The sequence below is a fragment of the Hyla sarda genome, chromosome 2 (assembly GCF_029499605.1).
Source record: "Hyla sarda isolate aHylSar1 chromosome 2, aHylSar1.hap1, whole genome shotgun sequence".
NCBI lineage: Eukaryota > Metazoa > Chordata > Amphibia > Anura > Hylidae > Hyla > Hyla sarda.
Genome location: NC_079190.1, coordinates 6,492,442 through 6,514,536, shown reverse-complemented (window position 1 = coordinate 6,514,536; position 22,095 = coordinate 6,492,442). Strand labels below are relative to the sequence as shown.

The following is a 22,095-nucleotide window of genomic DNA, read 5'->3' as shown; positions in this document are numbered from 1 at the left end:
TTACAAGTCTGTTTAACTTTCTGGCAACAGTTGATTTAAAAAAAAAAAAAAGTTTTCCATGGAAGTACCCCTTTAAGCCCCAGGACAAGCGCATATCCTTCCTAATCATGTCCATTACTGTCTGACAGGTACATACTACAATCACCTTATGGGGGATAACCCCTTTGACCCTCTAGATTCCTAAGGTTTGTTACTGTGCGTGGACGGTTTGTTTTGAAAGCTGATTGGGACCACCGCGGGGTAATCGTGGGGTCCCGATCAGCATGCCAGAGGGTCCCTAACCTCCTATGTGCTGTCCGATCTGCCGGCTAAAGCAGCAAAGTACAAATAACACTGATCAATGCTGTGCAATAGTGAGAGGAGAACCCAAAAAGTAGGACTTGCTTGGCCCTTGGCGCCTATTCCCCAAACATCAATTCCAGCCGGTAGTAGTTCATTAAAACAACTGGCCTGTAGGAAGCTTCAGATGTGGGTCCACCCGGTGCAAATGCCGCTTTCTCCTTCTTCAGCCGGTGGCGATGCTCCTGTCACAGGAGCATCCCCACCGGCTGAAGAAGGAGAAAGCGGCATTTGCACCGGGTGGACCCACATCTGAAGCTTCCTACAGGCCAGTTGTTTTAATGAACTACTACCGGCTGGAATTAATGTTTGGGAAATAGGCGCCAAGGGCCAAGCAAGTCCTACTTTTTGGGTTCTCCTCTCACTATTGCTGCACCACGACGTGGAGGTCACGGTGAAGGACGCCCAGGCTGCCGCCGGTACTTTCAACTACAAACCCGAGCGAGTCCACAAGCTCATCAAGGTGTTGTGCCCTCAGCACAACGCTACACGGTAAGGTGCAAAAGACACGCTCACACGTCAACCCACCTTGTGATTCTCCACTAGGAGCGCATCTCTTTATTTATATATATATCTCCAATGCTGTGCAATAGCACAGCATTGAACAGTGTTAGCAATCTAAGTATTCCATAATATAGTCCCCTATGGGGACTAAAAAAAACCTCTAAAAACAAAATTAAATAAATGTGAATTCTGATCATGTACATGTAATTTTTATGTACCTAGCACCTATATTTTTTTCACAAATACCTTCTTTCTTTTGCACACTTGTGAAATTTTCCCCCACTTGGAAATGCCCCATCGTCATAGACGGCAATGCATTTCCAAGTGGATTCTGCAGAAAGAATTGACTTGTCAATTATTTCTGCGAAGTACAAATGTTTTTTCCCCGAGATTCCACTGTGTGAATAAGGCAGCAGAATCCTATTGAAAATAAAGGGACTGTCCTATTGTGTATTTGTCCCTGCAGACCATTCGGAGGAATCCATGTGACCCCTGTCCACCACCGAAAGTATCTACAATGAGCATCAGAACTGGAGCAATGGAGCAATGGAAGAAGGCACTTGGCTGATGGGTCATGTTATCTTCTTTGCCATATAGATGGCTAGGTGTGGATATAATAGCTAAAGGTGTTGTAGTATGAGACACACAGTTATTAAAGGGGTTATCCAGGAAGATAAAAATAGAGCTAATTTCTTCCAAAAACAGCTCCACATCTGTCCACAGGTTGGGTGTAGTACTACAACTTGGCTCCATTCACTTCAATGGAACAGCTGCAATACCACATCCAACCTGAAGACAAATGTGGCACTATTTGGTAAAAATTTGCCCTGTTTTCCTAGTTCTGGATAACCCCTTTAACAAAAACATGGCTGACATGCGCTCCTCGCCCTGCACTGTGTCTATGAAGCCCGAATGGCCTCATGGACTTAAATTGTAAGTCCGTCCAAATCATGTGACACAGATCCGGGAGACTTTGTAGACCTCTACCGGCTCGTTCTTGTGATCGGTGGGGGTCTGAACACTAAGACCCCAAACCGATAACAACTTTTCTCAACGAGACATCAAATGTTTGTTTAAATGACAGGTACCATTTAAATAGGCACTGCCGGATTAAAAAATGGTTGTACATCTTTGCAAAATATGAATCTTTCTAATATACTTCATAAGAAAATTGTATTTCCTTTTTATAGAAATCATGGCTTATAAAAAAAAAGACCACTAGAGGTCCCTATAGCATCCTGAACATAATCCTGTCCGATTGCAGCAACATCTTTGTGCCATATGAGGCACAGATTGGGACAAAGCCCAGGAAGTGAGGGCGGGCACTCCTCTGTGCTCACTCCTGTCCTGTCAGACTGCAGCATGACAACAGAGAGGAGGGGGTTACAGAGCAGCCTGCAGTGATTGAATGAAGAGACCCAGCACAGCACAGCAGACTCAGGGAGGAAGTGAATGCATGGTGAGTGAGGGTGGGCTCAGTTTTTGCCTCAGACACGCATCTTCCTGAGCAGTGGATGTCAGAATGAGAGACATACTACCACTTAAGAGGTAAAATAGGACCCCATAAACTTGTCATTACTGTATTAATGAAATGGAACATCGGTATGACCTGTGCATGAAGACGGAAATTTTTTAAATATATTTGCATTTATTTACATAACAAATTTACCAACATTTAAATCCCATATAAGAAAACATAAGATCCCCACAAATTAAGAATGAGTCAGTGAACCCTGAATCCACATCTTGCTTTGTATTGAAATGATGAGAAATAGACACTAAATCCTACAAGAACAATGGGGCAGAAACAAAGGAAAATCCACAATTATTCCCAGTAGAGTAGACAAGTCCACTATGACCGGCCAAGAGCAAAACAAAGAAAAGCCAAACATGGTGGAGGTTTGTGGGCTTTGATGCCTCTTGGCCGGAAAAACTTTTTAAATTTTCCACCAAAATTCAGGCAAGTTCTTGATATGGCTACAAGAAATGGCTACCATTAACGGGTACTCCGCCCCAAGACATCTTATCCCCTAACCAAAGGATAGAAGATAAGATGTCTGATCGCGGGAGTCCCGCTGCTCGGGACCCCTGCGATCTCCCTGCTGCACCCAACATTCGTTTACAGCATCGGGTTCAGCGACGGATGCTTGTGACGTCACGGCCACACCCCCTCAACGGCCATCACGCCCCCTCCCATAGACTTGCATTGAGGGGGTGTGGCCGTGGCTTCACAAGCATGGCGTGGTTGTGACGTCACGAGCCTCCACCAAGCATCACCAATCATCTGGCACAGAGCGTAGTTCACTCTGTGCATGGGATGTCTGGGGTGCCGCATTGGGGGTCCCCAGCGGCGGGACCCCCAAGATCAGACATCTTATCCCCTATTCTTTGAATAGGGGAGATTATGTCTAGGGGTGGACTACCCCTTTAAGGGCTTTGAAAAGTCTGGGAAGTCAAAAATATAGGATCTGCCTATGTATGGACTAAAATATGGACAGAAAATAAACACTATTTACAAAGAAAGTGAGGAAAGATATATGCATGAGATTGTTTCAACTTGTCTACAATGTCCTCTTAAGCAGGGCCGGGCAATCCGGGAAATTGCCCAGAGACCCATCCTCCAAGGGGCCCCCTGAGGGCTGCTCAGTGGAAGATCCAGGGGGGGGGGGATCCACCACTGAGAAGCCCACAGGGGATCCTGTCACATTCAGGACATCCCTGTGTTCCAAAAGATCTTTTCGGGACACAAGGATCTCCCATCTTTCTGCGGCCCCACATTAACTTTAAAAACGCAGGGGCCGCCGGGAGGTAGAGCACATAGGGACGTCACTGACGTCCTGTGCCTGCGCCCATAGTAACGGAGGAGCGGAGCATGTGGGGAACTATACTGCACCTAATGTGGGGGAGTTATACTGCACCTAATGTGGGGAACTATACTGCACCTAATGTGGGGAAACTATACTGCACCTAATGTGGGGGAACTATACTGCACCTAATGTGGGGGAACTATACTGCACCTAATGTGGGGGAACAATACTGCACTTAATGTGGGGGTAACTATACTGCACTTAATGTGGGGGAACTATACTGCACTTAATGTGGGGGAACTATACTGCACTTAATGTGGGGGAACTATACTGCACTTAATGTGGGGGAACTATACTGCACTTAATGTGGGGGAACTATACTGCACCTAATGTGGGGGAACTATACTGCACTTAATGTGGGGGGAACTATACTGCACTTAATGTGGGGGAACTATACTGCACCTAATGTGGGGGAAACTATACTGCACTTAATGTGGGGGAACTATACTGCACTTAATGTGGGGGAACTATACTGCACTTAATGTGGGGAAACTATACTGCACCTAATGTGGGGGAAGCTATACTGCACTTAATGTTGGGGAACTATACTGCACTTAATGTGGGGGAACTATACTGCATTTAATGTGGGGGAACTATACTGCACCTAATGTGGGAGAACTATACTGCACCTAATGTGGGGGACTATACTGCACCTAATGTGGGGGAAACTATACTGCACTTAATGTGGGGGAACTATACTGCATTTAATGTGGGGGAACTATACTGCACCTAATGTGGGGGACTATACTGCACCTAATGTGGGGGGACCTTTGCTGACAACCTAATGTTGGGGAATTATATTGCCAATCTAATGTGGGGGAACTATACAAAAATATAAAATTGTACTATTCTGATCCCTATAACTCTTTTATTTTTCTGTATATGGGGATGTGAGGGTCATTTTTTGCACTTTGATTTGTAGTTTTTTCGGTACCATTTTTGTTTTGATGGGACTTTTCAATAGCTTTTTAGATATTTTTTTATGGTATTTGAAGTGACCAGAAATGTACAAATCTGATTAGTGCACTACTACGACTTTTGGGGCCCCACTTTTGATTTTGCCCAGGGCCACGCTAAGCCTAAAACCGGCCCTGCTCTTAAGCCACATTACAGCAGATTTTCAGGCCGCTTCACCAGTATATGTAGAAATACTGGCAAAAAATCTCAACATCTACCAATAAGGAACCACAAAAACATAATGTGAAGTGAGTGGAGACTTGTTCGATGCCCATGATTTAGTGACACCTAGGTCAGGAGGATGACGTCCATGGTTGATAAATTAGACTGTATAGTGGTCAATAGTTGACAATGCCACCTTGAAGAAAGGGTTAAAGGGGTACTCCACTGGAAAACATTTTTTTTTAAATCAACTGATGCCAGAACGTTAAACAGATTTGAAAATCACTTCTATTTAAAAATCTTAATCCTACCAGTACTTATCAGCTGCTGTATGCTCCACGATATTTTAGGAAGATATTTTCATTTTGAATTTCCTTTCTGTCTGACCACAGTGCTCTCTGCTGACACCTCTGTCCATGTCAGGAACAGTCCAGAGCAGGAGAGGTTTGCTATAGGGATTTGCTCCTGTTCTAGACAGTTCCTAAAATGGACAGAGGTGTCAGCAGAGAGCACTGTGGTCAGTTGATTTAAAAAAAAAAAATACCCAGTGGAGTACCCCTTTAATACTTTTTAGTGATCACTCTTTGTAATACATTTCTTAGGGTCCTTTTGATCTCCTCAGTGCGAAGACAAAATATAATAGGGCTGGCAAAATGTGGGGCGAAAGTGTAGAGACAAATGAGGAGAACGTTGACATCGGCATTGGGAATCAGCTGGAACTGGTTGTAGGTGTAGACGATAAGTCGAGGGATGAAGTACAGTCCGATGACCAACCAGTGAGTAGTGCAGGTGTAAAAAGCTTTCTGCCAGTTCTCAGAGTGGCCCAACGAGTATATCCTGGAGAGGATGATGATGTATGAGAAGACAATAAAGGACAAAGGGCAAAGATGGGCAAACAAGGCGATGATGAATCCAGTTCTCCTGGCCAAAGCTGAATCGGCACATGACAAGATGGCTACAGGAGTGAGCGAGCAGAAACAGCTCTTTATTCTGTTGGGGCCACAGTACGGCAGCCAAAGACCCAAGTTAGTAATAACAAGGCCGATGATGGCGGCAGAGAGCCAAAATAATAAACACTGGATCGTCACCACACGGTTACTGATAATCGTATGATATCTTAGCGGCTTACAGATGGCAACATAACGGTCCATGGCCATCAGCATTATGATGAAGGAATCGAGGGTGGCCAGAAAATGTACGAAGAACATCTGGATAAAACACACAAAGAAGGGCATGGATCCATCTTCAAACCAGTACTTGGCAATGATTTTTGGCAAGGTCAACGTGTCGAATATTAAATCGGAGAGAGCCAAATTTCCAACGATGACATACATCGGCTGGTGTAGGTGTTCCCTCAGGATTATCAACACAATGACAATCCCATTGGCCCAGAGAGATACATTGTAGAGAAGAAAGAAAGTTATCGAGACCAAAGAGGAGAACTGTGCTTCAAGATAAGGAAAGCCAAGCAGGACAAACTCAAGAACATTCGATTGACTCTGGTTGGCCATTGGCTCAGATGAAGACCAAGTGATGGCTGTTGAATGGAAAAGATGAAGAGATTGTAGCCATGTTTATGTTGTTAGGCTGGGTTTACATATATCAGTCGTTCCGGCACAGTTTCCCTCCGGCCTGCACCGGAGGGAAACTGATGCTAGAACTGATCCCATTCATTTGAATGGGACAGCTCACAATCATCCAGCGTCTCAATTTTGACGCCGGATGGTTGGACATGCCGGAGGGCACCAGACAGGGGAACACAGCTTTCTGCGTTCCCCTGTCCGTTGCCCAGAAACAATGGACGCCGCATGCCATACAACTGATGACAAGTTGTCATCAGTTGTGGCATCAGTTGCGTCGAGATTTAGGCTGAGTTCACCTATGCCGGATGCCGGACATATGTGAACCCAGCCTTACTATGATAATTTAGGATGACTAGTTTTTGTGTGTTAAAATAATATTTCATTCTGTAGACTCAAGAACGTAGGAAGGCATTTATCATTGTTTCGAGCTGTTTTTGTGTGTATATTTGTTGCACATTTGGCGCTGCGCCAAATGTGCAACAAATATACACACAAAAACAGCTTTTAAGTAAAAGTGTAAAACCAAAAAGCGCAAAAAAATGCCTGAAGTGCAGCGCAGGCATTTTTTTGAGCTTTTTGGGTTTACACTTTTACTTAAACAGTGTGTACAGACCAGATGTTCACCCCTTAAGGACCAGGCCATTTTACACCTTAAGGACCAGAGCGTTTTTTGCAATTCTGACCACTGTCACTTTAAACATTAATAACTCTGATGCTTTTAGTTATCATTCTGATTCCGAGATTGTTTTTTCGTGACATATTCTACTTTAACTTAGTGGTAAAATTTTATGATAACTTGCATCCTTTCTTGGTGAAAAATCCCCAAATTTGATGAAAAAAATGAAAATTTGGCATTTTTCTAACTTTGAAGCTCTCTGCTTGTAAGGAAAATGGATATTCAAAATATATATTTTTTGGGTTCACATAAACAATATGTCTACTTTATGTTTGCATCATAAAATTTATGAGTTTTTACTTTTGGAAGACATCAGAGGGCTTCAAAATTCAGCAGCAATTTTGAAATTTTTCACAAAATTTTCAAACTCGCTATTTTTCAGGGACCAGTTCAGTTTTGAAGTCGATTTGAAGGGTCTTCATATTAGAAATACCCCATAAAAGACCCCATTATAAAAACTACACCCCCAAAGTATTCAAAATGACATTCAGTAAGTGTATTAACCCTTTAGGTGTTTCACAGGAATAGCAGCAAAGTGAAGGAGAAAATTCAAAATCTTCATTTTTTACACTCGCATGTTCTTGTAGACCCAATTTTTGAATTTTTGCAAGGGGTAAAAAGGAGAAAATTTTTACTTGTATTTGTAGCCCAATTTCTCTCGAATAAGCACATACGTCATATGTCTATGTTGATTGTTCAGCGGGCGCAGTAGAGGGCTCAGAAGGGAAGGAGCGACAAATGGTTTTTGGGGGGCATGTCACCTTTAGGAAGCCCCTATGGTGCCAGGACAGAAAAAAAAACACATGGCATACCATTTTGGAAACTAGACCCCTCATGGAACGTAACAAGGGGTAAAGTGAGCCTTAATACCCCACAGGTGATTCACGACTTTTGCATATGTAAAAAAAAAATAATAATTTTTACCTAAAATGCTTGGTTTCCCAAAAATTTTACATTTTTAAAAAGGGTAATAGCAGAAAATACCCCCCCAAAATTTGAAGCCCAATTTCTCCCGATACAGAAAACACCCCATATGGGGGTGAAAATTGCTCTGCTGGTGCACTACAGGTCTCAGAAGAGAAGGAATCACATTTGGCTTTTTGAAAGCAAATTTTGCTCTGGGGGCATGCCGCATTTAGGAAGCCCCTATGGTGCCAGAACAGCATAAAAAACACATGGCATATCATTTTGGAAACTAGACCCCTCGGGGAATGTAACAAGGGGTAACGTGAACCTTAATACCCTACAGGTGTTTCACAACTTTTGCATATGTAAAAAAAAAAATTTTTTAACCTAAAATGCTTGTTTTCTCAAAATGTTTACATTTTTAAAAAGGGTAATAGCAGAAAATACCCCCCAAAATTTGAAGCCCTATTTCTTCCGATTCAGAAAACACCCCATATGGGGGTGAAAAGTGCTCTGCTGGCGCACTACAGGTCTCAGAAGAGAAGGAGTCACATTTGGCTTTTTGAACGCAAATTTTTCTCTGGGGGCATGCCGCATTTAGGAAGCCCCTATGGTGCCAGAACCGCAAAAAAAAACCACATGGCATACCATTTTGGAAACTAGACCCCTCGGGGAACGTAACAAGGGGTAATTTGAACCTTAATACCCTACAGGTGTTTCACGACTTTTGCATATGTAAAAAAAAAAATTTTTTTTTAACCTAAAATGCTTGGTTTCCCAAAAAGTTTACATTTTTAAAAAGGGTAAAAGCAGAAAATACCCCCCAAAATTTGTAACACAATTTCTCCCGAGTACGGCGATACCCCATATGAGACCCTAAACTGTTGCCTTGAAATACGACAGGGCTCCAAAGTGAGAGCGCCATGCGCATTTGAGGCCTAAATGAGGGACTTGCATAGGGGTGAACATAGGGGTATTCTACACCAGTGATTCCCAAACAGGGTGCCTCCAGCTGTTGTAAAACTTCCAGCAAGCCTAGACAGTCAGTGGCTATCTGGCAATACTGGGAGTAGTTGTTTTGCAACAGCTGGAGGCTCCGTTTTGGAAACAGTGGCGTACCAGACGTTTTTCATTTTTATTGGGGAGGGGAGGGGGGCTGTGTAGGGGTATGTATATATGTAGTGTTTTTTACTTTTTATTTTATTTTGTGTTAGTGTAGTGTAGTGTTTTTAGGGTACACTCACATGGGCGGGGGTTCACAGTAGTTTCTCGCTGGCAGTTTTAGCTGCGGCAGAAAATTTGCCGCAGCTCAAACTTGCAGCCGGATACTTACTGTAATCCTCCGCCCATGTGAGTGTACCCTGTACGTTCACATTGGGGGGGGGGGACATCCAGCTGTTGCAAAACTACAACTCCCAGCATGTACGATCTATCAGTGCATGCTGGGAGTTGTAGTTTTGCAACAGCTGGAGGCACACTGGTTGTGAAACACCGAGTTTGGTAACAAACTCAGTGTTTTGCAACCAGTGTGCCTTCAGCTGTTGCAAAAGCTACAACCCACAGCATGTACGGACAGCGGAAGGGCATGCTGGGTCTTGTAGTTATGCAACAGCTGGAGGCATACTACTTTGGCTGGGCATGCTGGGGATTGTAGTTATGCAACAGCTGGAGACACACTGGTTTGCTACTTAACTCAGCGTGCCTTCAGCTGTTGCAAAACTACAACTCTCAGCAGTTACCGACAGCCAACGGGCATGCTGGGAGTTGTAGTTATGCAACCACCAGATGCACCACTACAACTCCCAGCATGCACTTTAGCTGATTGTGCAAGCTGGGAGTTGTAGTTATGCAACAGCTGAAGGTACACTTTTCCATAGAAAAAAATGCCCATAAGGGAATGCTGGGAGTTGTGGTGGTCTGCCTCCTGCTGTTGCATAACTACAGCTCCCAGCATGCCCTTTTTGCATGCTGGGAGCTGTTGCTAAGCAACAGCAGGAGGCTGTCACTCACCTCCTGCTGCTGCTCCACGATGCCGCCGTGCAGGTCAGTCCCGCCGCCGCCGTCGCTCCTGGGGCCCCGATCCCAACAGGAACGCCGGGGATCGGGATCCCCAGCACCCGGGGTGCACGTCCCGCACCCGCTCACGTCCTCTGGAAGAGGGGCGGAGCGGGTTGCGGGAGTGACACCCGCAGCAGGCGCCCTGATTGGTCGGCCGGTAATCCGTCCGACGAATCAGGGTGATCGTGAGGTGGCACCAGTGCCACCTCACCCCTGCTGGCTGGTCACTGGAGACTCGATTGACCCGGAATCCGCCACAGATCGCTGGACTGAATTGTCCAGCGATCTGCGGCCATCGCCGACATGGGGGGTCATCATGACCCCCCTGGGCGATATGCCCGATGCCTGCTGAACGATTTCAGCAGGCATCGGGCACCGGCTCCGCTCCAGATGGTTGCGGGGGGCCGGTAAAACACATGACGTTCTCATACGTCATGTGTCCTTAAGGGGTTTTAAAGGGGGTACTTTTAAGAACTGTCCAGAGGAGGAGAAAATCCCCATAGAAAACATATGCTGCTCTGGACAGTTCCTAAAATGGACAGAGATGTCAGCAAAGAGCACTGTGTTCATGATGTCGGCAGAGAGCTCTGTGTTCCAAAAAGAAAATAATTTCCTCTGTAGTATTCAGCAGCTAATAAGTACTGGAAGGATTAAGATTTTTTAATAAAAGTAATTTACAAATCTGTTTAACTTTCTGGCTCCAGTTGATTTAAAAAAAAAAAAAAAAAAGTTTTCCACCAGAGTACCCCTTTAAGGTTACTCTTATGCAGTTTTTTTTTTTTTTTTATACAGCAAATTTTTGTAAAAAGAAAAAAAAAACACAAAAAAGTGGCAAAAATACACCAGCCCAGATTTAGCTTAGCTTTTTGGTGTATGTGAACAGTGACATTTCAGAAAATGTGTACTTTCACAAAATTTTTCATTCAATACATTTTGTGCTCCAACACTCAAAAAAAAAAAGGTGGAAAAAAAAAGCTTCAATTACACCCACAATAAATACCCCCAAATCTTCTTACTCTCCAATGTATCTCTATAGGAAACTAGGAATGATCTATACCTATAATTATCAAATATTATTAAAATTGAGATATAGACACGTGAAAAGATTTGATAGGTTATGGTCATGTAGACCCCGAATAACTGTTAGAACAAGAGTGGAGAGAAGCATGCAGCTGAGTATGTTCTTCCCTACTCTCTGTCAATGGGATACTGACTGTCTCATAGATTTGCACATGGTCACCATCTCAGTCCCGTGGTCATTCCTCTGACTCCATCTACAGATCAGTCGTCTCTATGACATTAAAGGGGTATGTCAGAAAGAACAAGGGTTCCAATAATGATAGCTGAGACGACATTAAAGGGGTACTCCACTGCTCGGTGTTTGGAACAAACTGTTCTGAATGCTGGAGCCGGCGACGGGAGCTCGTGACGTCATTGCCCCGTCCCCTCATGATGTCACCCCCCGCCCTCTCAATGCAAGTCTACAGGAGGGGGCGTGACATCATGAGGGGACGGGGCTATGACGTCACGAGCTCCCCACGCCGGCTCCAGCGTTTGGAACAGTTTGTTCCAGTCTAGGTGCGTTACTGCACCTATTGTGGGGGAATTATACTGTATCTAATGTGGGGGAAATATACTGCGCCTAATGTGGGGTACTATACTGCGTATAATGTTGGGGAACTATACTGCGCTTGATGTGGGGGAGCTATACTGCGCCTAATGTGGGGGAACTATACTGCACCTAATGTGGGGGAACTATACTGCACCTAATGTGGGGGAACTATACTGCGCCTAATGTGGGGGGAACTATACTGTCAACCCTAATGTGGGGGAACTATATTGCACCTAATGTGGGGGAACTATACTGCACCTAATGCGGAGAACTATACTGCACCTAATGTGGGAAACTATACTGCACCTAATGTGGGGAGCTATACTGCACCTAATGTGGGGGAACTATACTGCACCTAATGTGGGGGAACTATACAGTGCCTAATGTGGGCGGAACTATACTGCGCCTAATGTGGGGGGAACTATACTGCACCTAATGTGGGGGGACTATACTGCACCTAATGTGGGGGGACTATACTGCACCTAATGTGGGGGAACTATACTGCACCTAATGTGGGGGAACTATACTGCACCTAATGTGGGGGAACTTTACTGCACATAATGTGGGGGAACTGTAATGTACCTAATGTGGGGTGAACTATACTGCACCTAATGTGGGGGAAACTATACTGCACCTTGTGGGGGTAGCTATACTGCACCTAATGTGGGGGTAACTATACTAAACCTAATGTGGGGGGAACTATACTCCACCTAATGTGAGGGGAACTATACTGCACCTAATGTGGGGGAACTATACTGCACCTTATGTGGGGAGAACTACATTGCACCTAATGTGGGGGAACTATATACTGCTCCTAACGTGGGGGAACTATACTGCACCTAATGTGGGGGAACTAGACTGCACCTAATGTGGGGGTACTAGACTGCACCTAATGTGGGGAACTATATTGCACCTAATGTGGGGGAACTATATACTGCCAACTTAATGTGGGGGAATATACTGCCAACCTAATCTGGGGGAACTACAACCTAATGGGGGGGGAATTACCCTGCGCCTAATGTGGGGAACTATACTGCAACTAATGTGGGGGAACTATACTGCACCTAATGTGGGAGAACTATACTGCAAACCTAATGTGGGGGAACTATACGGCCAACCTAATGTGGGGGAACTATACTGCCAACCTAATGTGGTGGAACTATGCTGCCATCTTAATGTGGGGAACTATACTGCCAACCTAATGTGGGGGAACTATACTGCCAACCTAATGTGGGGGAACTATACTGCCAACCTATTGTGGGGGAACTAAACTGCCAGCCTAATGTGGTGAAACTATACTGCCAACCTAATGTGGGGAGCTATACTGCCAACCTAATGTAGGGGGAACTATACTGCCAACCTAATGTGGGGGAAATATACTGCCAACCATATGTGGGGGAACTATACTGCCAACCTAATGTGGTGGAACTATACTGCCAACCTAATGTGGTGGAACTATGCTGCCATTCTAATGTGGGGAGCTATACAGCCAACCTAATGTGGGGGAACTATACTGCCAACCTAATGTGGGGGAACTATACTGCCAACCTATTGTGGGGGAACTATACTGCCAACCTAATGTGGTGGAACTATACTGCCAACCTAATGTGGGGAGCTATACTGCCAACCTAATGTAGGGGGAACTATACTGCCAACCTATTATGGGGGAACTATGCTGCCAACCTAATGTGGTGGAACTATGCTGCCATCCTAATGTGGGGGGGGGGACCTATGCTGCCAATCTAATGTGGGGGAACTACAACCTAATGTGGGGAAACTATACTGCCAACCTAATGTGGGGGAACTATACTGCACCTAATGTGGGGGATCTATACTACTAACCTAATGTGGGGGAGCTATACTGCCAATCTAATGTGGGGGAACTGTGCTGCCAATCTAATGTGGGGGAACTATACTGCCAACCTAATGTGGGGGAACTATACTGCCAACCTAATGTGGGGGAACTATACTGCCAACCTCATGTGGAGGAACTATACTGCCAACCTAATGTGGGGGAACTATGCTGCCAACCTAATGTGGGGGAACTATACTGCCAACCTCATGTGGGGGAACTATACTGCCAACCTAATGAGGGGGAACTATACTGCCAACCTAATGTGGGGGAACTATACTGCCAACCTAATGTGGGGGAACTATACTGCCAAACTAATGTGGGGGAACTATACTGCCAATCTAATGTGGGGGAACTGTGCTGCCAATCTAATGTGGGGGAACTGTGCTGCCAATCTAATGTGAGGGAACTATACTGCCAACCTAATGTGGGGGAACTATACTGCCAACCTAATGTGGTGGAACTATGCTGCCATCCTAATGTGGGGGGGACCTATGCTGCCAACCTAATGTAGGGAAACTACAACCTAATGTGGGGAAACTATACTGCCAACCTAATGTGGGTTAACTATGCTGCACCTAATGTGGGGGAACTATACTGCACCTAATGTGGGGGATCTATACTACCAACGTAATGTGGGGGAGCTATACTGCCAATCTAATGTGGGGGAACTGTGCTGCCAATCTAATGTGGGGGAACAATACTGCCAACCTCATGTGGGGAAACTATACTGCCAACCATATGTGGGGGAGCTATACTGCCAATCTAATGTGGGGGAACTATACTGCCAACCTAATGTGGGGGAACTATACTGCCAACCTAATGTGGGGGAGCTATACTGCCAATCTAATGTGGGGGAACTATACTGCCAACCTAATGTGGGGGAACTATACTGCCAACCTAATGTGGGGGAGCTATACTGCCAATCTAATGTGGGGGAGCTATACTGCCAATCTAATGTGGGGGAACTGTGCTGCCAATCTAATGTGGGGGAACTGTGCTGCCAATCTAATGTGAGGGAACTATACTGCCAACCTAATGTGGGTGGGAACTTCAACCTAATGTAGGGGAACTATACAAAAATATAAAATTGTACTATTCTGATCCCTATAACTCTTTTATCTTTCTGTATATGGGGATGTGAGGGTCAGTTTTTTCTGTGATTTGTAGCTTTTTTCGGTACCATTTTCGTTTTGATGGGACTTTTCAATTGCTTTTTAGATATTTTTTTATGGTATTTGAAGTGACCAAAAATGTACAAATCTGATTAGTGCACTATTATGACTTTTGGGGCCCCACTTTTGATTTTGCCCAGGGCCACGCTAAGCCTAAAACCGGCCCTGCTCTTAAGCCACATTACAGCTGATTTTCAGGCCGCTTCACCAGTATATGTAAAAATACTGGCAAAAAATCTCAACGTCTACCAATAAGGAACCACAAAAACATAATGTGAAGTGAGTGGAGACTTGTTCGATGCCCATGATTTAGTGACACCTAGGTCAGGAGGATGACGTCCATGGTTGATAAATTAGACTGTATAGTGGTCCATAGTTGACAATGCCACCATAAAGAGAGGTTTAAAGGGGTACTCCACTGGAAAACATTTTAAATGTTTTTTATTTTTTATTTTTTTTAATCAACTGGTGCCAGAAAGTTAAACAGATTTTATAATCACTTCTATTTAAAAATCTTAATCCTTCCAGTACTTATCAGCTGCTGTATGCTCCACAGGAAGTTCTTTTCATCTTGAATTTCCTCATAGACTTGCATTGAGGGGCGGGGCATGACATCATGAGGGGGCGGGGCAACACTGTCACGAGCTCCCTGCACCGGCTCCAGCGTTTGGAACAGTTTGTTCCAAATGCTGACCAGCGGAGTACCCCTTTAATGTAGTCTCAGCTATCATTATTGGAACCCTTGTTCTTTCTGATCTTATTTTTTTTAAAACAGTGCTTTATCCAAAAATAATTGCATTTTTAGCTACTTTAAGCTCAATGGCCATGATGGATGAAAATGATAGAAACCAGAGTCAATGTACGGGGAAAGCTTTGACAAAAAAATTTAACTGTTTTTCTTGGATAAGAAGTAATTTTTGGTAAATTAAAGGGGTATTCCAGGCAAAACCTTTTTTATATATATCAACTGGCTCCGGAAAGTTAAACAGATTTGTAAATTACTTCTATTAAAAATCTTAATCCTTCCAATAGTTATTAGCTTCTGAAGTTTTCTGACTAACTGCTCAATGATGATGTCACGTCCCGGGAGCTGTGCATGATGGGAGAATATCCCCATAGGAACTGCACAGCTCCCGGGACGTGGGTCATCAGAAAGCAGTTAGACAGAAAACAACAACTCAACTTCAGAAGCTAATAACTATTGGAAGGATTAAGATATTTTAATAGAACTAATTTACAAATCTGTTTAACTTTCCAGAGCCAGTTGATATATATAAAAAAGTTTTGGCCTGGAATACCCCTTTAAGTGATTTACAAATACTGTATGTAAGGGATCACATAAGCCATAACTATTTTTAGTAAGGGTGCGTCTATCCAGGTCTGCCATCCGGTGAAGGTCCAAGCTGAACCCTCTGTGCCCCTGTTATAATACTGCCACACACTGTGCCCCTGTTATAATACTGCCACACACTGTGCTCCTGTTATAATACTGCCACACTGTGCCCCTGTTATAATACTGCCAGACACTGTGCACCTGTTATAATACTGCCACACACTGTAGCCCTGTTATAATACTGCCACACTGTGCCCCTGTTATAATACTGCCACACACTGTGCCCCTGTTATAATACTGCCACACACTGTTCCCCTGTTATAATACTGCCACACACTGTACCCTTGTAATAATACTGCCACACATTGTACCCCTGTAATAATACTGCCACACACTGTACCCCTGTAATAATACTGCCACACACTGTGCCCCTGTAATAATACTGCCACACATTGTACCCCTGTAATAATACTGCCACACATTGTACCCCTGTAATAATACTGCCACACACTGTACCCCTGTAATAATACTGCCACACACTGTGCCCCTGAAATAATATTGCCACACATTGTACCCCTGTAATAATACTGCCACACACTGTACCCCTGTAATAATACTGCCACACATTGTACCCCTGTAATAATACTGCCACACACTGTACCCCTGTAATAATACTGCCACACACTGTACCCCTGTAATAATACTGCCACACACTGTGCTCCTGTTATAATACTGCCACACTGTGCCCCTGTTATAATACTGCCACACACTGTGCCCCTGTAATAATACTGCCACACATTGTGCCCCTGTAATAATACTGCCACACACTGTACCCCTGTAATAATACTGCCACACACTGTACCCTTGTTTTAATGCTTGCTGTGAAAACACTTTTTTTAATATGGAATAAATCACTTACCTTTTTGCACTTTATCTCTGTGCTGCGGAATTATCCCTTTTTTTTATTATATCTATCTATCTAATATCTATCTCATATCAATCTATCTATCTCATATCTATCTATCTAATATCTATCTCATATCAATCTATCTATCTCATATCTATCTATCTCATATCAATCTATCTCATATCTATCTATCTCATATCTATCTATCTATCTATCTCATATCAATCTATCTCATATCTATCCATCTATCTATCTATCTATCTATCTCATATTAATCTATCTCATATCTATGTACAGTATCTCTCTTTATATCTACATCTACTTATAATATATGTATCATCCTTTTCCATTTTAATTTAAAGATATATCTCATATCTATCTATCTCATATATATCTATCTCATATCTATCTCTCATATCTATCTATCTATCTATCTATCTCATATGTACCTATCTCATATCTATCTCTCATATCTATCTATCTATCTCATATCCATCATCTATCTATCTCATATCTATCTATCTATCTATCTATTTATCTATCTCATATCTATCTATCTATCTCATATCTATCTATCTCATATCTATCTATCTCATATCTATCTATCTATCTCATATCTATCTATCTCATATCTATCTCATATCTATCTATCTATCTATCTCCAAAATACCAACAGAGCAGCACATCCAAAAGGTAGATAAGTAAAACGGTGCCAGCGGCGAAATAGCCCGGTCAAGGCGGTCACACATCCAAGGTAGTAATCCGCAGCACTCCAGGAGTAGGTGCAAAAGTAAAGTGCTTTATTCCATACTAATACAGAGCAACGTTTCAGCTGCCATGCAGCCTTTCTCAAGCATCATAGTAGTGACAAACAGGAAGTATATAAAGGTGTACAAGTGATTAAAGCATTATGAGAATGCAATCAAATCATTAAGACATACATAAATATAAGTGTACAACAACATAAGATACAAGGTAATAAAACCATTGTAATTTAGGAGAAGCAGTGAATAGTGTATTAAAAATAGAAATGCAGGTCGAAGGCTGCAAAATATTATAAAAAATCGCCAAAGTGCATAAACAATCATAATTAATAAACATGTGCAAAGTTTAAAATAGCGATCAGGTAGGTGGAGTATGTCGGCTGCACTCACCCCTATATCCATATAAGGTAAACGCCATGATGGCTGATTCATGTCCCGGGACATATGGCGTGTAGGTAGATGGAAACACCTGGTCACATGACCTGTTCCATCACCCCACGTCACATCCGGTGGTAGGGTAAACAATTTTGGTTGTCATGCAGGGAGTCGGGCAGGTCGATGGTTCCGAAAGCGAGGTAGGTCATGTGATAATCACATGACTCACTCTCGCTTCGTCTGCATCATCCCATCCTAGTTTCCCTTCTCTGCGCAGTTGCGCCGGTCAGGGGAATCCCCCTGTGTGGATAGGTGCAGTGAACGTTGTGTGGCCGTCACTCTTGGCAACACCTAGTAGTGAATAAAGAAAGTATAATGTAGAGAAAAATAGAAATAGAAAAATGGTAGGAAAAGTAGATGAAGTAGGTAGAGTCAAACAAAAAATAAATAAAAATAAAATTAAATAAAAATAAAAAAATGTAAATAAAAAATAAGTAATGGAAAGATAAAAAATAATAATAAGAATAAAATGAAAATAAAAACAAATAAAAATAAAATTAATAAATAATAAGAAAAATAAAAAATAAAAAATAATAAATAATAAAAAAAATGAAAATAAAAAATAAACAAATAATAATGGAATAAAGAAATAAAAGTAATATTATAAATAGAATAAAATAACATGATACTATGTTGCACAATGCCTGTCTTGTTATTACACTGTGGCACATCCTTCCCTCTCACCTCTAGGTTTTTTATCCTCTTACCCCCGCATTGCGTGCTTGCACATATGCTGACAGGGAGACCTCTTGTACCCGCGGAGGCCAACCGTCAACTATTGGATGGGTTGACATATAAAAAACTTTCAAAAGACCCCACTAAGGAAATAACTGCACGGGTCAAGTATGTGCTGGATAAGGCTTTAGACTCTGCTATCATTGACAAACCATTGTACGATTTTTTATTGGTTGAGCACCCTGTGGTGCCGGTTCTATACCTTTTACCAAAGATACACAAGTCCCTGGTGGACCCCCCCGGGAGACCTATTGTCTCTGGGCGGGGCTCCATCACCAGTGGCTTGTCTATCTTTACTGACCAAGTCTTAAGACCTTATGCAATGAGAACTAGGTCGTATTTGAGGGACACATCCGATTTTCTTAAAAAGATTGCCGATCTTGACATACCAGAGGGGGCCTTTGTTGCCACATTGGATGTTGTCAGCCTGTACACCTCCATCCCACATGATGGGGGTGTGCAGGCTGTCAGATCCATGATAAATCCTGATTTCTCACATGCACAGATTGAGTTCATAGTTGAGTTATTATACACTATTTTGCAAAATAATTATTTTTTATTCAATGATGTTTTTTACCTCCAGACCACCGGCACCGCCATGGGCACGAACGTGGCACCCACGTATGCCAATGCGTACATGGCGGTGCTGGAGGAGACGTTCGTCTATGTGTCCCACCATTCCGACAACTTGTTGCGATGGTGGCGATACATAGACGACGTCTTCTTGGTCTGGAAGGGCAGTAGGGAGGAACTGGATTCCTTTCATGATTTTTTGAATTCTATTGATCCTCACATTCAGTTTACTTTGACTGCATCACAAGAGTCTGTTAATTTTTTGGACACCTTGGTTTCTGTTCACACACAGCGTTTAGTCACCAGCCTTTATGTTAAACCAACAGATTCCAATTCCACTTTACACTTCAATAGTAACCATCCCCGCTCAATGGTCTGATCATTGCCCACCAGTCAAATGATTAGGGCAAGACGGATCATTGAGCGGGAGGAAGAAATTGAACCAACCTTGGATAAGATGGTAGCGAACTTCAGGAGACGTGGATATCCTCCACGCCTTTTGGAAGATAGCAAGCAGAGAGTTATGAAAATGGATCGCAAAAAACTTATTTATGAGACAACATCATCAAAAAAGTCACAGACCAGATTGGCTTTTGTGTCCACGTTTGGTGACCACTCGAGCCAATTGGCCGGAGTTGTTAACAAACATTGGAAACTATTGAAAGAAAGTTTTCCATTGGTCCCTGAGTTTGCGAGTCCGCCCCTGATGTCATACCGGAGGTCCCGCAACCTCAGAGACAGACTGATCAAATCGGATGTGTCCAGACAGACACCTTCACAAAGGTATCTGTCTGTCAAGAACAAGGGATCTTTTCCATGTTGTCAGTGTGTCAACTGTCCCCTGATGTTGAAAGGGGGCCAGTTCACCCATCCCAAAACAGGAAAAGTGTACAATTTGAAACATTATTTGACATGTACATCTACTTTTGTAATATACGCCTTGATATGCCCATGTGGTCTCGTCTATGTTGGCGAGACCACATGGGATTTCAAAACACGTATTAATCATCATCGGTATACTATTAGGAAAAAGCGTTTGGATCTACCGGTATCCAAGCACTTCACCGAAATGTGTCATTCCGAGTGGGATCTCCGCTTTGTCCTTTTAGACCACACTCCCCCCCCTGAAAAGGGGTGGGGATGGTGTGAGCAAACTTAAGTAAACAGAACTAAAATGGATATATCAGCTTGGGTCTCTTAGACCCAACGGACTTAATGTAGATTTCACGGTCACCCCACAGATTTATTTGGCGTAACCCCTAGCAACCAGTAGATACACAAACTCATTTCCAGTTTAGTCAGTGGTGACGAGATATTAAGATCAATATGTATCTATTTGTGAATATGCATTTACACTTGTTCTCTTTTTTTATATATCCTAGGCTGGCGTGATGATGACGGCTGCGATCACTACTTTCAACATAATATTTTTTTTAAACTTTATATTTAAAACTTTTCGGTTGTCATATGGTGCAATAAATAACGTTGTTTGTGACTTACACCCCAACACAACGCTCTTTTTTATTTTTCCTTCTCTTATTTTATTCTCATTATTATCTTTATTATTATTTTTTGATATATTTTTTCATAATTTTTTTATTTATTTTTTATTTATTTCTTTATTCTCTTATTTTTTGGATATAATAGCCACGTAAGTGAGAATAGAACTACAACTATGGCTCCACACACTGACGCAGGCACCCCCCGGCGAAAATGCCCACCTTGATTATGGTTAATCTCACTCTGAATCCCCAGCGGACATCTAGAATGCCCGCGGGTACAAGAGGTCTCCCTGTCAGCATATGTGCAAGTACGCAATGCGGGGGTAAGAGGATAAAAAACCTAGAGGTGAGAGGGAAGGATGTGCCACAGTGTAATAACAAGACAGGCATTGTGCAACATAGTATCATGTTATTTTATTCTATTTATAATATTACTTTTATTTCTTTATTCCATTATTATTTGTTTATTTTTTATTTTCATTTTTTTATTATTTATTATTTTTTATTTTTCTTATTATTTATTAATTTTATTTTTATTTATTTTTATTTTCATTTTATTCTTATTATTATTTTTTATCTTTCCATTACTTATTTTTTATTTACATTTTTTTTTTATTTAATTTTATTTTTATTTATTTTTTTGTTTGACTCTACCTACTTCATCTACTTTTCCTACCATTTTTCTATTTCTATTTTTCTCTACATTATACTTTCTTTATTCACTACTAGGTGTTGCCAAGAGTGACGGCCACACAACGTTCACTGCACCTATCCACACAGGGGGATTCCCCTGACCGGCGCAACTGCGCAGAGAAGGGAAACTAGGATGGGATGATGCAGACGAAGCGAGAGTGAGTCATGTGATTATCACATGACCTACCTCGCTTTCGGAACCATCGACCTGCCCGACTCCCTGCATGACAACCAAAATTGTTTACCCTACCACCGGATGTGACGTGGGGTGATGGAACAGGTCATGTGACCAGGTGTTTCCATCTACCTACACGCCATATGTCCCGGGACATGAATCAGCCATCATGGCGTTTACCTTATATGGATATAGGGGTGAGTGCAGCCGACATACTCCACCTACCTGATCGCTATTTTAAACTTTGCACATGTTTATTAATTATGATTGTTTATGCACTTTGGCGA

General features: G+C 42.7%; 1 protein-coding gene across 1 annotated transcript; it reads right to left on the bottom strand.

Moving 5' to 3' along the window:
- Positions 1-5,389: 5,389 nt before the first annotated feature.
- Positions 5,390-6,340, bottom strand: LOC130356434 (olfactory receptor 56A5-like). The gene has a single exon (XM_056557985.1). The coding sequence runs from the start codon at positions 6,338-6,340 to the stop codon at positions 5,390-5,392; it is 951 nt and encodes a 316-aa protein (XP_056413960.1).
- Between the last annotated feature and the right edge of the window lie 15,755 nt (positions 6,341-22,095).